Source organism: Callorhinus ursinus, unplaced genomic scaffold (genome assembly GCF_003265705.2).
Source record: "Callorhinus ursinus isolate GAN/ISIS: 27379988/994484 unplaced genomic scaffold, GSC_fseal_2.0 scaffold19, whole genome shotgun sequence".
Lineage (NCBI taxonomy): Eukaryota > Metazoa > Chordata > Mammalia > Carnivora > Otariidae > Callorhinus > Callorhinus ursinus.
This window is the reverse complement of record NW_027397081.1, coordinates 22,304,853-22,326,155: the sequence shown is the minus strand read 5'-3', so window position 1 is coordinate 22,326,155 and position 21,303 is coordinate 22,304,853. Positions and strand designations below refer to the sequence as shown.

At 47.5% G+C, this 21,303-nt stretch overlaps 2 protein-coding genes across 5 annotated transcripts in view; both read left to right on the top strand.

Moving 5' to 3' along the window:
* KIRREL3 (kirre like nephrin family adhesion molecule 3) overlaps positions 1-21,303 on the top strand; it is a 541,225-nt gene that overhangs the window by 339,646 nt on the left and 180,276 nt on the right. The window lies entirely within an intron of this gene.
* On the top strand, positions 7,714-8,801 carry LOC112840320 (MARCKS-related protein-like). Its single transcript, XM_025893650.2, has one exon. The coding sequence runs from the start codon at positions 7,729-7,731 to the stop codon at positions 8,326-8,328; it is 600 nt and encodes a 199-aa protein (XP_025749435.1). The 5' UTR covers positions 7,714-7,728; the 3' UTR covers positions 8,329-8,801.

Below are 21,303 nucleotides of genomic sequence, written 5' to 3'. Positions count from 1 at the left end.
TGTGTGTGTGTGTGTGTGTGTGTGTGTGTGTGTGTGTGTGTGTGTGTAGTGTTCAGTTAGTCCTGTAAGCCTTCTTTCCCACACCAAAGTGGGACCCTAAGACCCCCATCTCTCCACTGTCCACGGCTATTCCTCAAAGGGGCCCAAGCCAGTCTCCACTGTACAAATGATAGGAGCACACAGGGACCACTCAGCAGCTTCCCTTCCCTCAGAAGGGAAGTGATGGTCTCAGAAAATGACAGAGATTCTATGCCTTATTTTTTTATCACAGTGCAGGGAAAAACAAAACAGTAATGGCTTGGGAAGGTGGGAGATTAATTGTCTTCTCTGGGCACATTCATTTCATATTCATTGTCACAGTACTGATCGTAATGAACTTATTTAGTATTCATGCAGATGTCACATCAAGTTCCTCCATAGATGTTTTACTGTAATTTAGCATAAGTTAATGGATATCTATATTAAAGTGTTCCCAATTAAACAAGCAGCCTTTCTATTCTACAGGCCAGATTGGATTGGATGGCCATGAAGTGTAAGCAAACTAAGCCTTCTCAGATCCCATCCTCAGAGGTCAAACCTGAAATGAGTTTAGCTCCTTCTTGTGTCTATTCCACAAGAATCCTAGTGGCTCAAAAATAACTTTGTAATTGACTGATCCAGACAGATGAGTTGGAAAGTGGGTGATTGATGGGCCCAATATATTTGAACAAAATCAACACTGGGGAGAATACTAATTGCACAAGGCAAGCCAGCCAGCACAGCGGACATGAGAATAGAGTCGGGATTAGCTGATCACATCTCCAGCTTGCAGAACCCTGAGACTTGGATGCAATTGGTGGTTGTTTAGCATCTGCCTCCTGAACTCTCCTGGATTAGAAGCTGCCACGTTGGAAATGGTTTATTGAGCTCAGTGGAGGTTACTTTTCAAGGCTTAAGGGATTGGGCTCCATTAAAAAAAAAATACAAACAACTTTTAAATTAGGTTTGGTCAAGCAAAGGAATTATTTTTCCTTCATGCTTACCCAGAAGTGGAAAAAGAAAGGACCAAAAATTTCAAACAGAAATACAAACAGCTACCTAGACTTTCATTGGAGATAGAACTGATTCAGTCAATACATAAGGTTTCTCTTTTTTAAATGTTATCAAAAGGTCAGAGCCAGTGGCCTTTGAAGGCAAATCTCATCTGACAGAGGTGGCCCTCCAGAGCTTTAGTCTCCAGATCCATTAGCACTGAAGTGTTGCATTTGACTGGGCTTCAGGATGATTGGGGGCTGGCCAAGCCACAAAGAAACTGCAGATTTGAACAACACAGCCCAGGACTGAGAGACACCAGCAGGACAAATGGAGATTCCTCTCATATTACTTGAGAATCTTAATTCCTCCAACAACAACAAAAAAAAAAAATCGTTAAACTGTATTGTCCCGGGCCTTAGGGATACCATAGTGAGCAAAACAGAGCTTATATATTCTAGAAAAGGAGATGAGTAATAAATCAATATCCAAACATTGTGCCTTCTGTCACTGGGGCCATGGGAGACTGGATGATGCTTCAGGCTCCACCCAGCTCTTGTACAGCAGTTCCCCCCTGACACACACCAGCAGCCTTCTCACCAAGGTTCCTACACTGAGTGAACTTCAAGCCCTCAGCCTGGGCTTCCTCTCACCACAGCTGATCCATGACCACAACTGGCTACCAAATGACTGCCGTGTTGAGGAACTATAGGAAAAGTGAGGGAAAAATAAAGAGGAGGGACTTATCCACAGAATGGATATTCTCTCCAGGTCATCTAAAGCAAAATGGCTTCCCCTCATCTGAGTATGTCCAACCTTTTGCTAACATTGCCCTATATCCATACAGTAATCATTTGTCTTGTGTAGACTCTGTGAGCCTAGGTCAGACCCACTGTAGAATACAGAACAGCTCTCCTAGTCTTAAGCTTAGTTGAAAAGGAGGGTTGGTGAAACATGAGAGTCTCTGGCTCTCCTGAGGAGATGGACTTTAGTCACAGGCAGAGGACAGATAAGGTTCTCCAACAGGAGGTGATGGAATGAAAGAGGAAAGCAGTGGAACTTTGGATTCTTCAAGAATAAGCAAGGTGTTTCTATTCCAATCTCTCTGGCATGTTTTAGGAAAATCTTATCAAGACAAAGTGATACTACCTCAATGTTCTGAGTTCTGTGACTCTGAGAAGTCAATGCTGAATTCCAAAGCAAAGTCAGTTGTCATTCCTGTTCTGATCTCCTCATTCCCAGTACATTACAATTCTCCCCACACACTGGAGCAGATATAGACTTTATAAAGATTCTGGACCTTGCTGATCCTGGTACCACACATGTGCTAGTGAACGGGGACTCTGCCAAACTAAATTCTCCTCATTCCTCAATTTTATTTCAAGTGTCCCCTTCCTCAGAGAAGCCATCCCTCTCTGCCCACTGATTCAGATGTCTCTCCTCATGCTCCCAGTACACTCATAACATGTGTCGCACTGTGCAGTGATCATCGATTTACTTGTCAGTCTTCCCAGCTACCATCTGTGTGTCCCCAAAGCCCAGGGCTAAACTTGGCAGATTGTAGACACTCTGTAAATATTTATTGAATATATGGATGGATGGATGGATGGATGGATGGATGGATGGATGGATGGACAGATGTTGGAGCCACTGATTATCAGTTTTTGCTAAGGAAAATCCTTCTCCGCTTTTTTATTCTTTTTTAAAAGACCCCATTCAGGGGTAGCCAGCCCGGGAGAGAGAAATAGGTCTCCATTCTCCAAGTAGGATTTTGTCAGCCCAGACACCACTAAGCCATATTTTTATCAGGATTTAGACATGATTCATTTTTTTCCTTTCTTCTAACGCTAAGAACTGAAATAAACCCATTGGTGGAATTTGCAAGAAGACAAGCTAGCTAAGTGTGCCTGCTGGATTCTGGGCAAACAAGTAGGCAGAGGCTTGGGCAAGAGGTTAGAGAAGAGAAGGGAGGAGGCTGACAGAGACTGACCCAGTGCGCTAAGCAGGAAACATGGCATCTGCAGTGGGAACATGAGGCCAAGGGCCAGAAGAGGCTAAGACAGTCTTAGCAAAGGCATTCAGAACATGCAAAAGAGAGGAGTGAGCAGAGGGTGGTTCAACATGATTCACTAATGCTGCTACTGCTAATTACTGAAATTTCCCAGTTACTCTGAAATCAGCCCATATGGAAATTAACACAGCACATCCATGAGGAAGCTCTGTTTTCCACTCCTAAAAATAGGTCCAGCTAAAAATCTTACTTTAGGCTGGATCTAGGTTTTCCAGAATATAATGAGGAGATGAGAGTGATCCTATAAGGGATGAAGAGGAGGGTCTGAGTCATCTTGAGGAAAGGCAAGCTCCCCACCCTGCCCTTTACCCCTCCCTTAAGCAGGCTTCTGGACAGGAGGAGTGAGAAGAGGAAGGAGGGAGGTAACCTAGTATTTACTAAGTACCTACCCTCCTAGTTCTTTCACATGTCATCTCTTTTTTCCCTCAGTAATGCAATGAGAAAGGTGTACATGTAGTGCACATTACTCTCAATGTACTGATGAGGACACAGACTCAATGACATTAAGCAACTTGCCTAAGGTGGCCAAGTAAGTCATTAAGCCACGATTTAAATCCAAGCCCAGGTTAGCTGGACTCCCACTGTGGTGTTATCCGCATACTCCCCCACTGCTGGAAGGCACAAAGAGCTCAGCCCATCAGGCCAAGACCATAACCAGCAGCAAAAAAAGGATCCCTGGCAGGTACTAAGACCAAAAGAGCACTTTTTTTTTAATTACATTTATTTTTTTAATTATTATGTTATGTTAATCACCATACATTACACATTAGTTTTTGATGTAGTGTTCCATGATTCCTTGTTTGCATATAACACCCAGTGCTCCACGCAGAACGTGCCCTCTTTAATACCCATCACCAGGCTAACCCATCCCCCCACCCCCCTCCCCTCCAGAACCCCCAGTTTGTTTCTCAGAGTCCATCGTCTCTCATGGTTCGTCTCCCCCTCCGACTCCCCCCCTTCATTCTTCCCCTCCTGCTATCTGCTTCTTTTTTTTTTCCTAACATATGTTGCATTATTTGTTTCAGAGGTACAGATCCGTGATTCAACAGTCTTGCACAATTCACAGCGCTCACCGTAGCACATACCCTCCCCAATGTCTATCACCCAGCCACCCCATCCCTCCTCCCACCCCCACTCCAGCAACCCCCAGTTTGTTTCCTGAGATTAAGAATTCCTCATATCAGTGAGGTCATATGATACATGTCTTTCCCAAGGGAGCACTTTTAAGAGAGTACTGGTAAGGGAACACTGGTAAGGGGTGTAGAAGCACAGCAGGCAGAAATTCTGGGTCCGGGATGGCAACACAAAAGACAAGAAACCAACAGAAGAACCAGAGGGCAGTGAGATCTGGGAGGCAGGCTGAGACACACTCAATAGTCTGCAGTGTGAGCCCAGTATTAAGGCAGAGCTTCCACACATCCCATGGCTTCAACCACCTTCTTGTTAGGGCCAATTCCAAGGTCTAGGCAGTACTGAGCCCTCAAGAGAACAAGTACGGTAAGAGAGAAAGAGACAACTCATTTATAGGACACACAGGTGCTGCTTACATGCCTTCTCATTTTAATCTTCCAACTCTTTGAAATGGGTATTTTTGGGGCACCTGGGTGGCTCAGTCGTTAAGTGTCTGCCTTTGGCTCAGGTCATGATCCCAGGGTCCTGGGATCAAGTCCCGCATCGGGCTCCCTGCTCGGCGGGAAGCCTGCTTCTCCCTCTCCCACTCCCCCTGCTTGTGTTCCCTCTCTCACTGTGTCTCTCTCTGTCAAATAAACAAATAAAATTTTTTAAGAAAGGGTATTTTCTCCCTATTCAACAAAGATAATTAGCTCAAGAATAACAATAATGATCCACATTTATTGAGTACTTAGTACATGCCATATCCTATGTATACCGGTATATCCCTATGTTATAACTCTATGGATATCTAAAGATAGTGCTATTCCCATTTTTACAAAAAATTTGGAGTTTTATGTGATTTTCCCAAGGTCATAAAAATAGTAAGAAGCAGAGCTGAAATTCCTATGTCTGCCACACGAGGGGGGCTGGCTTTTGAGAGCAGACTTTGACTCAGAGATACTTGAGTTTTATAGGAGATACATCACTTCCTAAAATGACCCCTCTCACTACCTGCAGGCCTGCTGGCCCTTCCTGTGACTTAAAAATATACAAGTTACTCCCCCAGAATTCTTCATTGTTTTCACATTCTTTATAGTTCTCACTGGAGATGAGAAGCAAAGGAGGACGTCTCATAGAAGGGCAGGACCTCTCTTTTCCACCTCATGCCTGGGCCACACTCTTCTCTTTACAAGGTGCTTTTTATACTCATTGGCTCTTCAGACTCTCACAACAACCTCCTGCGATGGATAGAGCAGGTATTTCTATCTACATTTTACAGGTGAGGAAGCTGAATCCCCAAGAGGCTTCACAACCTGACCAAATATCCAGTTGGTGTCAAAGCCATGTCTCAAAACCTAGGTCCGTCTGACTCCTGACCCGGAATCTCTACTCTCTGTGACCTGGCAGGGATGCCCATCCCGGGGGATACACAATGGCCAGCTGAGAAGGCATCCCAGACTTTAGTTTTCTCTACCCACCCTCCTCCCCCCAGGCTCTTCTCTTCCAACCATCTCCTGCACCAGACCTCCAGTCAGGGTTCAGCCCTCCAGCCCCAGTCTCCTATGGCCCTTGAAGCCACCCAACCCCCCAGTCCCTTTTTTAAAAAACATTTTACTTCTTTATTTCTTTATTTATTTAGGAGACAGAGCACGAGCAGTGGGGAGGAGCAGAGGGAGAGGGAGAAGCAAACACCCTGCTGAACAGGGAGCCTGACACAGGGCTTGATCCCAGGACCCTGAGATCATGACGTGAGCCAAAGGCAGATGCTTACCCAACTGAGCCACCCAGGTGCCCCCCCAATCCCTTTAAATGAAGAAGATTCTCTAACCCTAATGTAGTTCTCAAATCCAACCTCTATGGGAGAAGGGAGGGAAAAAACTGGAGATAGTGATTTGCTCTGGACTCTTAGATTGGGATATGCCCCTGTCTTTGAGATTTAGAACTTCTTTTAAGGTGAGGAAAAATGTTCTTTGTGCTCATCCTCAAATCTAGCATTACTTCTGATGTATTTCAGAACAAGTAGCCCAAAAGCTGGAAGTGTCCCCACTTCTTAACTAAGTATAGCAACTATAACTAGGGGCTGCATGAAGGACTATGCTGGCTTTATTCCCTGGGTGCACAGATCCCCTCCCCTTTGCTCCTCATAGAAAAATGAGCCCCTCTTGAGGACTAGAGAGGCAAGAGACATAATGGAAAGAACACTATCAAGGGCCACCATAACCAAGAGGGGCCAAACCTGTAGCCCAGGGCTGAGGGTGGCTTTTTTGGGAAATCTGGTTCTTTCTTGAACAGAGAGCAAGTGGTCCCAGCTGGCTGGAAATGTGTGAGTAGGGCTGAATAAGGGAAAACTTTGATCCTCCAACTTTGATTGGCAGGGTATACCTGGTATACCCAGGGCAAGGCTAACCAAAGATGCCTGGTTCCCTTTAGTACTTTTTTGAGAAGAAAGGCAAACATTAAACCCTTGGGAGCCAAGGTTCAAGCCTCATTTCCTACATGAAGTCCCCCAGCCTCTCTCATTCAAGTGGTCCTTCCTCTCAACTCCATAGAGTTGTTCTACCCTACCCATTTGACCCGCTCTCTGAGATGATCATCTGCTTCACCTTGATTAGAACCACAGTTGTCCCAGGCATAGGAGTGAGGCCAGATATTCATACAGAGAGGCCATCAACTATAGTACTGTGATGACTACAGGCTTTGGAGTAGAGACTCCTGGCTCTGTCCCTAGCCAGCTGTAAAACATGGAGGAAAAAAAAAAAAAGGCACCTTCCTCATTCCATTATTGTGGAGACTAAATGGAATAATTCATGTCAAGTGCTTATCACAGGTTCTGACCGACTCTGTTCAACTTGTTCATGCTCAACTTGTAGCTCTCACCACTCAGTAAGGGAAAGTAAGTCAGGTCCAATCCTGCCCTAGCAGTTGATAGAACAGTACAAGCAACACACACAGTCTGCAGGCAAATTGGCCTTCTACACTGGATCATTCCAGAAAAAGAGACTGTTTTCCCTTTGAATGTGAGCTTTGGAGGAAGCTCCAGTTCACTAAACCAGGCCTCCAGAGCAGGAGAGAAGGGTTCTCCTGTGACCAGGTCTCATTCACGTGGTGTAGATTGTAGGTGGAAGAAGGTTAGAAATGGTGTCTGAATAAGGACCTTGCAGCAGGAACATGACTGAACCACGTGAAACAAATTTCTATTGGATACATCCATCCTTTCTGTCCTTTCTATGTCTACACTATAGATAAGTTGTCAGCATCCTAGTTCTACCTAAATAAATATATTTGCTGGTACAAAAATATGTACTGATGGATGATTAAAAAGAAGACAAGATTCTGGCGCGGAGCGGAGCGGTGGCGGGCGCAGCTAGCGGGTCGGGCGCCGAGAGGGGTTGCAGCTCGGTTACCCCCCCATACCCCTCCCCCTCAGGCGCAAGCCCCACCCCTCCGCCGGCCAGGCCAACCGGCCGAACTATCCCCTGCGGCGGCGCGAGCCCGGGGTGGCCCCGGGCGCCCCCCCCAGCAGACCCCCCATCATGGGCAGCCAGAGCTCCAAGGCTCCCCGGGGCGACGTGACCTCCGAGGAGGCAGCAGGCGCTTCCCCTGCTAAGGCCAACGGACAGGTGAATGGCCACGTGAAAAGCAATGGAGACTTATCCCCCAAGGGTGAAGGGGAGTCGCCCCCCGTGAACGGAACAGAGGAGGCAGCCGGGGCCACTGGCGATGCCATCGAGCCAGCACCCCCTAGCCAGGGCGCTGAGGTCAAGGGGGATGCCCCCGCCAAGGAGACCCCCAAGAAGAAGAAGAAATTCTCTTTCAAGAAGCCTTTCAAATTGAGTGGTCTGTCCTTCAAGAGAAATCGGAAGGAGGGTGGGGGTGATTCGTCTGCCTCCTCACCCACAGAGGAAGAGCAGGAGCAGGGGGAGATCGGTGCCTGCGGCGAGGAAGGCACAGCCCAGGAAGGGAAGGCTGTTGCCACCCCCGAGAGCCAGGAGCCCCAGGCCAAGGGGGCAGAGGCTAGTGCTGCCTCCAAGGGAGGAGACACAGAAGAAGAGGCAGGGCCCCAGGCTGCAGAGCCATCCACTCCCTCGGGGCCAGAGAGTGGCCCTACACCTGCCAGCGAGCAGAATGAGTAGCTGGGTGGGGGCAGGTGGGTGATCTCTAAGCTGCAAAAACTGTGCTGTCCTTGTGAGGTCACTGCCTGGACCTGGTGCCCTGGCTGCCTTCCTGTGCCCAGAAAGGAAGGGGCTGTTGCCCCCTCCCAGCCACGCTCCCTCTCCTTTTCCCTCCTGTGGATTCTCCCATCATCCATCTGGCCTTCCTCTTAAGGCCGGTTGAAGATGGTCCCTTGCAGTTTCCCGAGTTAGGTTAGTGATGTGAAATGCTCCTGCCCCTGGCCCTACCTCTCCTGTCCCCACCCCTGCAGAAGGCAATTGCTGGTTTTCTTCCCCAATTCTTTTCCAAGTAGGTTTTGTTTACTCCCCCAAATCCCTGGAGCCAGATGTGGGGTGCCTACACTCCCAAACCCTGAGTGTCCAGCCTTCCCCCTCCTGTTGAGTTTTTAGTCTCTTGTGCTGTGCCTAGTGGCACCTGGGCTGGAGAGGACACTGCCCCTGTCTAGGTTTTTATAAATGTCTTATTCAAGTTCAAACCTCCAGCTTGTGAATCGACTGTGTCTCTTTTTTGACTTGGTAAGCAAGTATTAGGCTTCGGGATGGTGGGGGAGGTCTGTAATGTGAAACAACTTCTTGTTGTCTTTTTTCCCCCTCCCATTGTTGTAAATAACTTTTAATGGCCAAACCCCAGATTTGTACTTTTTTTTTTTTTCTAACTGCTAAAACCATTCTCTTCCACCTGGTTTTACTGTAACATTTGGAAAAGGAATAAATGTCATCCCTTTAAAAAAAAAAAAGAAAGAAGAAGACAAGATAGTGTCTAAACTGAAGTTTAACAGCTAAAGAGTGATTTAAACACACACACACACACACACACACACACACACACACACACACACACACACACACAATGTTTAGATCCCGGTAGCAGAGAGAAAGGACCAGTGAGGATTGGTAAGGGTATTCCTCACACCTCTAGCTGTATGCAGTTGAGGAGGCTGGGAGCTGTCCAAGGATCTAACAACATAGCCTGCATGGCCTGAGTGCCCAGAGCACCTGGGAGTAGAAATGAGGGGCTCAGATGAGTACCATGTTTTTCCAGAACTGGCAAGCTAGAGACAGAAGCTAGATTCAGAAGTATTGAAAAGGGATACAAAATAAGAAAACACAGATAATCCTACCTCCGGCAAGTTTTACAGACCCTGCCACAACCCTGCAACAACTGGCTCCCTGCTGGAGTGTGGGCCCAAGTCAGCTCACACTTGTTGTGAACAGCTAAGCTGTAACGCACTGCCCCTGAGTGGACATACAAGGGACTTGGGAGAAAGGGAAAGTGAGGAAGAAGTACATGTAAGTAGGCCTTACAAGATCTCCCACCAGTGTGACCAAGGGGCCTGGACATGGTGCTCCCTCGTGTCTCCTGGGACCCACTTCGTACATTACTTCCTCCACAACCCCACTTTGTAAGCAGAACAGAAAAGCAGCAGCACAAGGAAAGGGGCTGGGACTACGGAGCGGGTGAGCGAGAGAGAATACAGATAAGAAAGTAAACGCTCGGTGCTGGGAGTGGGGGGGGGGCCAGTAAGAAGGTAATCTGTGTTATTGCCAATGTGTCAGTCACAATTACTCACTAGCGAGAGAAGTAATAAAGTTACATTATTCACACATTACGTGGAACAAGCTATTCAATGCTGCCTTCCTCCCAGCCAAATATTGTGATAATTTTAGAGATCATAACTTAATTGAACAATGAATTAATAATCTCATGTGTGGACATTTTCCTTTTGTGTGTATGAGCCAAAAAGCCTGAGGTTTTCTTCCCATTCTCTGGGCCACACAGCAGTTAGTGAAGCAAGACACACACAAATTTTTCACCTCGGGGAGAGACCCACAGGGGCAATTCTTTCTTTGTCTGGGATTTCTTTAGCTCACAATACGAGCCCAGGTGAAAGAAATCCAGTTAAATATCCACAAGACATTGCTTCTATCAGTGGTTCTCAAAGTGTGTGGTCCCTAGACCAGCAGCAGCACCTGGGAACTTGTTAGGAATGCAGATGCTTGGAGCGCCTGGGTGGCTCAGTTGGTTAAGCATCCGACTCTTGATTTCAGTTCAAGTCATGGTCTCAGGGTCATGAGATCAAGCCCTGTGTCGAGCTCTGTGCTGGGCATGGAGCCTGTTTGAGATTCTCTCTTCCTTCCGCCCCTCCCCACCTCTCTCTTTCCCTCTCTAAAGAAGAAAAAAAAAGGAAGGAAGGAAAGAAAGAAATGCAGATTCTTGGGTCTCTCAGACCTCCTGAATCAAAAACTCTGGGGTGGGGCCCAGAAATCTGTGATAGCCTTCCCGGTAATTCTGATGCCTAGTAGGGTGTGAGAACCACTGCTTTACATAGTCTCGTTGGCCTGGAACCCAGGAAGGAGGGGTTTCTGGAAGTCCAGGAAGCCAGCCCTTCCCCCAGATGGTTCAAAATCAGAACGTGATGAAGAAGAAATCGAGACCCAGACCATAAGACCAGGAGTCAGCTATCCAGGTTTTCACCCAGGATCCCCGACTTGGGAAAAATTACATAACCTCACTGAGTCTGTTCATCTGCAAATAAGAATAATAATTCTTGCCTCTTTGCAAGACAGTTGTGGGGATAAAATGAGCTAATGGGTTTGAAAATGCTGTGAAAACTACAAAGTGCTACACAAATGTAAGGGATTGTTACTATGTCAATACAGGGAAAGCCTGTGACAGCATGACATGCACTCCCTTCAGCTACGGATGCAAATCGTCTCTGGGAGAAATGGCTCCACCTGCACCTGCCCCCCACTTCTCTCTCAAGGCTTGTCTCCTCATCTCTCTCATCTCTCTTTGTGCACACACAGTTATACCTGCTCTGAGCAGAGCCAATGGCAGTGTGGCTTAGGGAAGAAGGAGAGACGGAATCAGCCCAGGACCTTTTACTTGTACACAGGAGCAATTTCACATTGTCAACAAGTAGAAACATCATGCTGGGGTTTGAGAGGACAAGTTCCAGTGTCGGACTACCTGCTTCAAACCCTGGCTCCAACCCTTGCCAGCTGTGTGGCCCCCAGCAAGCCACTCCTGACTCCGTTTCCAACGGAGAAAGTGCCTCTCTCTCCCAGTCGGTCAGGGAACCCCTGCTTGGGTGACGTGGAGTGGAAAGACGTATGTTGAGGGATGAACAGCCCCACAGTATAACTGGTCACAGCGTCAGGTCGGGGTCAGGCTCACCTTGTCAGGCCACTGTGGATGGTACTGGTAAATTGAGTCTAGGGCCTGTGGAGTGGAGAACACCAACCCAAACTCCTGGGCAAAAGGGTCAGGCAGGAGTCAAAGGTGAGCATGAGGACAGGGCATGCTTCTAAAAGTTCAAGGCCCTGGAATGAGGCAATCAGTCAGCTAAACCAAGATCAGAAACCCTACTCAGGGGCTGGCTCCAGAGCAAAGTAGGGAGGTAAACCATCCCTGAATGAGAAGAATCCTGGAAGCCTGGCTAAGAGGCTCTATCTTAGTGGAGTCTTTCCTACCCCGAGGTCAATGCCCTTACTCACTTCCCCACAAAATCCTTGAAATCAGTCTTCATAGTCAACAGGGAGCAAACAAAAGAAAAACAGAATGAAAGAGGGAGAGATTCCCACCAATTGCTAGAATGCCTGCTTCAGTTCTTTGCTAAATATTCGTAAGCCAGAGCATGCCCCTCACATTCTTGTCGAGTCACTCAACTGCAACTGTCTTATCTATAAATAAGAATAGTACCAGAGCCTGCATAAAACATTCTGGGGAGGAATGAACCCCATTCCCTCCCACCTCATGCCATACACACACACACAAACACACACACACACACACACACACAAACACACACACACACACACACAGAGGGCTTCTGTTCTACACTACAAAGATCTTTGGATAAGTTTGAGGACTATCACTGGGTCCTGGGAAGCAAACTCACTAGCATTTTTCCAAACCCATCTCATCTAACTCCCTGGAAGTGGGGCCCTTTATCACCAACAAGACTTTGCATTCTGTTCCACATCAAAACTGACATCCCAGGAATAAGCTGAAGCCAACAGGATACCTCTAACCATGTGTCCAGTGAAAAGGAGTGGCCTGGAAGAGAAGTGATTCTGTCAGGATCCTGGCAGAAAACAGATGACACACATGAACTGGGTAATCTGGAGAGAGTTTAATAAAGTTGTGCTCAGGGAGTACACAAGGAATGACAGAGGACCCTGGGTCCCCAGAAAGAGAGACAGCCCCTACCACCCCATGCCTGTAAGGATGAGAGGAGGGCGTGGTTAATAGAAGCAGGAAGGAGAGCATCTCATAGGGTGACCACCTTAAAAAGAAATCGTAACCTTCAGTCAAGAGACAGACCAGCCCCTGATGAACCCACAGGGAAAGATCCGGGGGAAGCAATAGTGCAGCCTCATGGTCTTGCTTCTCTCCAATGTCCTGCCAAGGCCTCCTCATTGGCCAGACTCCATCCAGATCCTCTGGCAAGGAATTGTACTGATGGAGTGCACACAGTTCAGATTCTTAGGGCACGGGGTGGAGGGTGTGAATCGGGAGAAGCAAACAGAAGGTATTTTCCAGCATGGCAGCCCCTCCACCCCAGAGAGGGCAATGCAAAGCCTTTTCCTCACAGCTGCTTTTGCTCCCCACTCCATTTAGGCATTTGGAAAGAAAAGTGTCACGAGAGGCCCAAGAAACACCCCTTTGGCCCGGAAGTCCCTCAGCTGGTCCCTCGGCCCTCACCCCAGAGCTTCACCCTAGGAAGCTCACAAGGCTGGCAGCTGCCACTTATTCATGAGCCGCTTGGATCCCCACTGTGCTTCCTGGGGTACAGACATCTGCTTGGCTCCAGCCGGCACAGTGAACTTCTGGTCTGCCTCCACCCACGTGTGCATAGCCTCTGTCCAACCAAGCCCACACGGTGGGCCCACACTAAAGAAGAGCTCTCAATCCCCCAGAGAGCAGCTCTGTCAAAGGAAATATGAGACACACTCTTTTTGCACAGGCCTGGTCCAGGAGCAAGAAATGTGCCCCATGGGGGCTTGGGGACAAAGGGGAGGAAAGGAGAAAACTAAAGGGACAGAGGCATTTTAATTAAAACCTTTAGCTTGCATTCATGGCCAGTCATTCCCAGCTCCCTGTAAATGCGCATTATCAAAGATTTACAAATTGTGTAGGTTGGGTGCCTCTGCCAGGTTGAGAAAGTCTGCCTCCCTGCTACAACCAGGCACTTTCACGACATCCTCAGTTGCTCAGACTTTACCCAGGATAGACCCTGCACAGGAGCAAGGAGCCAGGGCTGGGGGCAGGGGACTGGCAGCAGATTACAGGCTGCACTCAGGGAATCTAAAGTCTAGGGGAAGATGGTATCACCCTGCTAGTATAGGAGGAAAGAATGGCAATCCAGTGTCTATTTTCTGGTAGGAACACACAAAGAAGAAACAGATACGCACTGCCCCAAGGGAGACATAAATCAGACCTCAGAAGGAGGTCTATAGAAAGGTCAACAATAGAACAAATTGTTGAAAAAAATTGTGAGATCACCCACCATTGCTTATGAGAGGTGCAAGAATGAGGTATACTGCTTTTCCTATTCAATAGCCATTGATCAGCTGCCTACTATGCACTCTCATAGAGTAGGTATAGAGTCTAGACATGTGCTCAAAATCCAGGGGGGGGGTGCTAAGTATGTCCACACAGCCACTGGAAGGTGGGCTATATGCCCACAAAGCCCAGGGTGGTACTCCAGCAGCGGAAGGAAAGCATTTCCTTCTGGGATCTTCTCACGTTCCTTGTCATGGAGAAGGTGAGGGTGGACAGGGCCTCCGGGGAGGGAGAGGGTTTGGCAGGATTCATGAGGGAGAGCAAGGGCTTGATACAAGGACTGCTGAGATGATGCAGGCAGGAGGCCCTGGAAAGACAGGCAAGCTATGTTCAGAGAAATACCATAGGACTGATCTTGCCTGAGCAAAGAATGCTCCCAGATATCCCCAAATTAGAACCATGCTTTGGACTTGTTATATCATAGTGTCTAGCATTTTTATCCTTCAGAATGTCTGTTTCCTCATTAGAGCCACTCAGCAAGCCTGCAAGGTAGGTTGGGCTGGGATCATCCCCATTTTTCAAATGAGAAGACTGAACTTGGTCTCATCCATTCAGTCTGCTATAACAACTTACCACAGATTATGTGGCTTAAGCAACAGACATGGTCCTGGAGGTTGGAAGTCTGAGATTAGGGTACCAGCATGGTTGGCTTCTCGGGAGGACCCTCCCTCTTCCTGGGTCTGTCTTCATGTGGCCTTTCCCTCCTGTGTGTAGAGAGAGATCTTGTTCTCTCCTCTTCTTAGAAGGGTTTTAATCCTAACATAGAGCTCCACCTCATGACCTTATCTAGACCTCCTTCCCTCCAAACTTCCACCCTCTAATACCACTACATTGAGGGTGAGGGCTGCAACATATGGAAATAGGTGGACACCTAGTCCTGCTAGGTGGGGGGAGAGACAGACTGAGGATCCAAGCCTCCCCATTCCTGGCCTGGCATTCTGATGACACTGCCACCCCCTTATCCTGTCGTACACCAAGGAAAGGGGAAGCCCACGGTGCTCTGAGTTGTCACCTCCACTGGGCCCTGTGAGTTCTCTCTGAGCATCTGACATCGTCTAAGCCTGCCAACACCCCCCCCCACAAAGAACATCCCTCTCCCTCTGCCCTGCTGCCCATGCTATCTCCCTTCTCTCGAGCTAATGAGGCAGCAGTCCCCATGCAGGGTCCCAGTGACAGCTGCTAGGAGCATGTTTACTGAAGCCAACCGCTGGACCTGACAAGATGTGTTAATTAGGAGATGATGTACTGTGGTAGGACACATGGGCCACATGGCAGCTGGATGGGCAATGTCAGTCACCATGGAGCCAGGGAGGCTGCCATGACATTCCTAATTAAGGAGAGGCTCATCCTCCTCACCAGGTGACAGCCCCAGACTGGGTAAAGACAGTACACTGGTTGTCCCAGCAAGGGCCACCCTGAAGCCTGCCCGACAATAAGGTTTGGCTAGAGGGCTCCCTGGGGGAACAGAGGTGAGCTAACAGTGCTGCTACATGGCTTTCAAGGTCCTCGACAACCTGGCCTCCATCTCCTTCTCCTTCCCCATAGCCCCCAGCGATTCCAAGCATCATGTGATCACCTTTCCCAAACAGACCCGTTCACGCTTCTGTGAACTCATTCAGTTCCCTAGGCCTGAAATTCCTTTTTCTGCACCTCCTTCTCCTTATATTGAAATACATGTATCAGTTAAAAGTTCAGTTCAAATGCTTCCTTCTTGTAAAAGCTTTGCCTCATTGCTTCATATACACATACGCATACGTGCGCGCACGCGCGCACACACACACACCTTCCTTTGAGGGTGGGTTCAATGTTTTGCTGTACTTTAGTTATATTTATCAACAGGCTAGCATGCATCAGTCTGGCAATAACAGGGCCAGGTCTTACAATACTGAAATATTTTTATACTGACTGGTAAAGAGTGACTATTCCACGCCCCTTCACCTAACATGCTTCTACTATTCCCAGACCTTCCTGGAAGACACCCCTTACTGTCCAGCACCTAAAGAGCTATGTTTGCCAAAAGGACTTCTCCTTGATTGGCCAATGCACATGCCATGCCAGTGACTGGATATTTGAATATCAACCTTGCTCATCAGTCTGGTGTCTATCAAAGTAGGGTGTGCGATTTCCGCTGTTAGAATGTCTGCCTCTGTTCCCTGAGGGGACGATGATTGCACGTTAAGCTCAGGCCCATTGGTTTCAAAGAACTTCGTAGTAAGAGGGCACACCCCCCAAGCCCCCCCCCCATATGATGTTGAGTTGAGGCACTGCTTTTCTGCCTCGGTCTCAATCCCATGAGGGTCCATCTTGGACCCAGGACTATAGAAATGTGTGTTTCACAAGGGCCAACATAGGCGCCCTAAACCCTACTGATAGTTCCTGCCCCAAAAGCTTTCTATTCGAATATACATCCCCCTATTCGTTGAATAAGCACTCAGAGTACACCTAGTATTTGCCAAGAAGTAGAATACAGAAATGAGAGAGGCAAACCCCTCACCACAGAAATTCACATTGTAAGGGAAGCAGGTAAGAAAACAAATAAACACAGTCCAGCAGGAAGGTTGTTCTAATGAAGATATAATAAAGGATGAGCTGTGTTTTGTGGGATCTCAGAGGAGGAGCTGCTCCTAACTACACAGAAGAGACAGGATGGTTCTTTATTTTACTTTTAAGATTTTATTTATTTGAGAGAGAGAGAGAACATGAGCAGAGGGGAGGGGCAGAGGCAGAGGGAGAAGCCGACTCCCCGCTGATCAGGGAGCCCAATGCGGGGCTCGATCCCAGGACCCTGGGATCATGACCTGAGCCGAAGGCAGACGCTTAACGACTGAGCCACCCAGGCACCTGAGGCAGGGTGGTTCCCAGGGGCAGGATGGAACTGGCTCTTTTTAAGGATGGATAGGAGTTTCCTGGATAGCAGACGGGGCAAGCCAGTGAAGACCGGATTTCATGTATAAAATATGCAGGGGTTAAAGAGGGGCGTAGAATGGTCAGCCATGTCCAGGGTGGCCAGGAAAGGACGAGCAGGAGGAGGAGCAGGACACCAAACTGAAGACAGGTGATATTGTGAGGATCATGCCAAGGAGTTTACCCTGTCAGCAGAGAGGGGCTGATGGAGGTCTCTATGCCAGAAGTGACAAGATCAGATTTGTCTCGTAGCAAGATGTGAGTGGCAGGATGGAGACTGAACTGGAATGTTAGGAAAGATCAGGCAGCCTGCAGAATTTGAATGAAATGGGTTTTGTTTGTAATTGATTTCTTACAATTACTAACCCTGAGGTTTTTACAGAGCTGTTTTGGAAGGAAATATCACTTGTTTCAGGTCATATTCATATTCATATTCAAACAGTTTTCAGAGATCCCTATCTAAAGGTGACTGGGAATAGACCTGGATTCTAGCCCAGTCCATGACTGCCTCGCTGTGTGACCTTGAGCAAGAAAATTAACCTCTCTGAATGCAGTCACTGGAATTGTGCACTAAATTAGTCCTATGCTCAGATCGAGCAGGGCACAGGGTAGGAGCTCTTATCGGAAGGCCCACTCCTGCAGGAGCAGAGGAGTTCTGCTTCATTATCATCAGGGACATGTAGTGTATCTGGTTGGAGGAGGGAGGGGAGAATTCACCCTATTCTCTGCAACAGGGTAGGGTCTGACTTCCCAGGGCCTGGCAAGCTTTTGTGATAAGAGTGTAGGTGGCCCGTGCTTTCTAATAATCAGTGACCTTTGTGATGAGTCACTAGGAAATGCTGTCAACAGTGACCTCTGCTTCAACCACCACCACCCTGCCCCACCCCAGTGCCCCACCCCCCCCACCGCCCTTACCTTGGGAGGTCCTGAAAGAGTGCAGGCTACCTCCCCAAGCCCAGGGTCAGCATCCAAGGGCCCCTTCCGGCAGCCCTGCCCTCAAGGTTGGCCTCAAGTCAAGCATCTTGAGGTCGCCCCACATTACATCATGACAGATGTTATTGATGCTTGGGAATTACTCAGCCCTTTGAAAAATCACAGCCACAATATTTGTCTCCATTAACATCCATGGCAGCACTTCAGTGAATCAATAGGATACTTAATGCTGAATTACACGACATGCCCAGGCAGCCTGCCTCTGCGGAGCATAATCTGTCAGGTGAATAACATAAGAGAGTGTTCCAAGCCCACTGTGAAGGCACCCGGACTGGGAAGGGGAGACCCAGGTTTTTACACCAGTAGAAATATGCATCTGTTTACCTGCTAGAAATGAAACACAAATGTGTGGGCTTTCCAATTATAATTACCTTTTGAGCACCTGATGGTGCTCTCCTCGTCTTTCTGGTGTAAGTGATTCATGCTTCATGGTCTAAGACAGACCTGGGGTTTTGTTTTTCTCCTAGTGGAAATCAGAGGAGAAGAAAAGAATAATTTGTTTAGTGAGAATAACAGATGATCCCAGCTGCACAAACTTATCACCGTTCTCTGACCCTCCTATCTTTCTTTCTGGCTTTTTCCCTTTATGGGTCCTTGTCCTTCATTCCTATTGATTTGACCCAAAATGCCATTTTCCTTGTTAGGAGCCTGACCTGTCCTCCAGGGATCTCAAAGCACTAAATCCACATCCATCACCAGCGAGGATGGTCCTTCCTCTAACGAGGCCACAGATGAAAAAGCAGCCATTGCGGATCAAGAAACTAGCCCCTCTACTCTCCTCCTGTGAGCTTTTGTCTCTTGGATTCTGACCAGTACAAGCAGTATTTACTGGATTCAGACAGCTTCTCACTGCTAATTTCTGAACAGACTGAAATATCTACCACCTGGCAGCCCTTATGAACTGAGGGCTAGGGGTTCAACACACGCCCAAATCCATGGAAAAGGACTTCATTGGTTGGTTTGTTCATTTTCTTGAGGACCTAGAATTTCACCCTATGTCTTTGTCTTCCAGCTTGACTTTTAGTCAGTGAGTTTCTCCTTACCTCCTTTGGCTGGTCTGTTATTTTAAGAAAGCAAGAGGGGATGCCTTGCACACCGCCCAGCCCTGACCCCAGGAACCCTCTCTTTCTTCATTGGCCCATATTCTGATGCCCCTTTTACCTTCCTGGTCACTGTTGGCTAATTTCTTTTCCTTCTTCATCGTTCAAGATTCACACAGATGTTTTTCTGATTATTCCAGTGGCTGCAAAATCTCATCAGCACATCAAGCATTCAACATCAAAAAATACCAACATAGTCCCTTCCTTCAAAGACCTTGGAATTATAGTGAAGGAGCAACAAGCTGAGAAAAGCACATTGGAGGGGATGCCCACGGAGATGCAGGAGAACTAAGAGCCCCGGCCCCCCGCCCTTGATCCATTTGTTCACAATCCAGACCATTTGTGCTCCGATGCTGCTCCCCAGGGGGCTTGTCTCATACACCATTAAGGAGGGACATGATTTCTGGGGAGGCAGACCACGCATGTGCAGAGGCCCTTGGCTTCTCTTTTAAATGACATGTTGGTATGTCTTTCTCCCAACATGTGGGCATGTTGAGGAGAGGGAGAGAGGAAGAAAACTGTCCTGCTAGCTGGTTTTGGCCGTGTTGCTACAGACAAATGACTGCCTGTTTCTGTTATCTTACCACTAAAATGGAACCAAAGGTTGTCAGGAAGATCAAATGACATCATTAGTGGGTAATACTTTGTAAACTATACATGTGATATAAATGCAATTCATTAAGAGCCTGGACTCTGGATGTCCGATTGCCTGGGTTTGAATTCTGGATCCACCACTCCCTTAGTTGTATGAACTTGTACACAATCCTTCCACTCTTGATGCCTCTGTTTCCTCCTTGTAAAATGAGACCCAAATATCATCTGTTCTAAGAGATCCATGGTAAGGATTAAAAGAATGAATATAGATAAAGTATCTAGAATAGTGTCGGGCATGTAGTCAGCACTATAAAAAGTGTGGCTGTTGTGATTATTTCCCGCTTTCAGAATTTGAGGTCCTAGGAGTCAGGAATGTAGTCTCCCCTCAAGTGTAATGAAGGTGCCAACTTAATTGCATTGGTTCCGGATGGGAGGGTGTGACATCTTGCCGTGGTCATGGGGGCCTCTCATTGCTGCCCTGCAGAGGGTCATCAGTAGCTGCCCTCCCTCCAGGGAGGTCAGTAGCTTCATCACTCCTGGGCATAACCAGCTCCTCGCCTCCTACCTGCAGCAAAACCTTGGTCCAGAAAATGGGTACTCAAAGTTCAGCATGTGATAAAATTTGTCACCATTGTCACCATTTTTTTAAAAGATTTTATTTATTTATTTGACAGAGAGACACAGCAAGAAAGAGAGCACAAGCAGGGGGAGTGGGAGAGGGAGAAGCAGGCTTCCTGCGGAGCAGGGAGCCTGATGTGAGGCTCGATCCCAGGACCCCGGGATCATGACCTGAGCCGAAGGCAAACACTTAACGACTGAGCCACCCGGGCGCCCCTATTGTCACCATTTTTAAAAGCATTGAGAAGGCACCTTTCAGAAGAGTAATTAAAACAGTATCCATGGGTGCTAACTTTCTTTAAGAACACCAGGTTCTCCACTGGAGGGTGTAGCATATGAACAATTACTGTCTGCAAAGTACCTTGAAGATGCAGTAGGAGCCACGAACCCCAAGAGAGATTAGCAACTAGAGCAAAATAGTGACATAAATGCAATCCCGGATGTCACCTCTAATCTGCCCCCGGGCGGGGTTCCCACAGCCAGTACCCAGCCAGCACAGCCAGCTGTGTACCCAGCCAGCACACGGACAGTACCTCAGAGCTCTCCACTCCAGAAATAACACAACCGACAGTCACAGACACTACAAACTACTTTCCTCACCCCCAGGTCCCCAAGTTTTTCAGCAGCCAACAATGAGCATTTTTCACCCATGTTGGACAAGATAATTATCTTCATAAGGTTTGAGAAACATGATAATGTATCTCATTTTATATAACACATTAAGGTTAGAATTTAGTGCAAGGCAGTAAGACGAATCTAAAAATATAAGGTAATATAGTAAAATCAATAGGGATTATTAGGAGCAAAGTGTTATACCTGAAACGATAAAGCCTTGGAAATGCAAGAAAACAATGTTCTGGTAAAACTATAACAAATGACTATGATTTAATCACTTGGCAAATAACTTGGTATTTCGATGGGTTTTATAGTTTCACGGTGTAAAAAAAAAAATGCATGTTAGGGATGCATCCAACATGGTTCTTACAAAGAGTGTATCCAAGAGTAGTATCATTTTGGCAATTTATGCTTTTAAATAATAGTATATTATTTTCTATGTAGATCTACTTTTTAAGCCCCTCTCACATGCTTTTAAGATTTCACTTGCCATTAGGCTATCATTCTGCAGATTCAAGTCTTTGAGCACAGGAATTTATTCGC

What these genes read in the sequence shown, in the direction of transcription:
- LOC112840320 (XM_025893650.2), top strand. Translation starts at nt 7,729, where the DNA reads ATGGGCAGCCAGAGCTCCAAGGCTCCCCGGGGCGACGTGACCTCCGAG.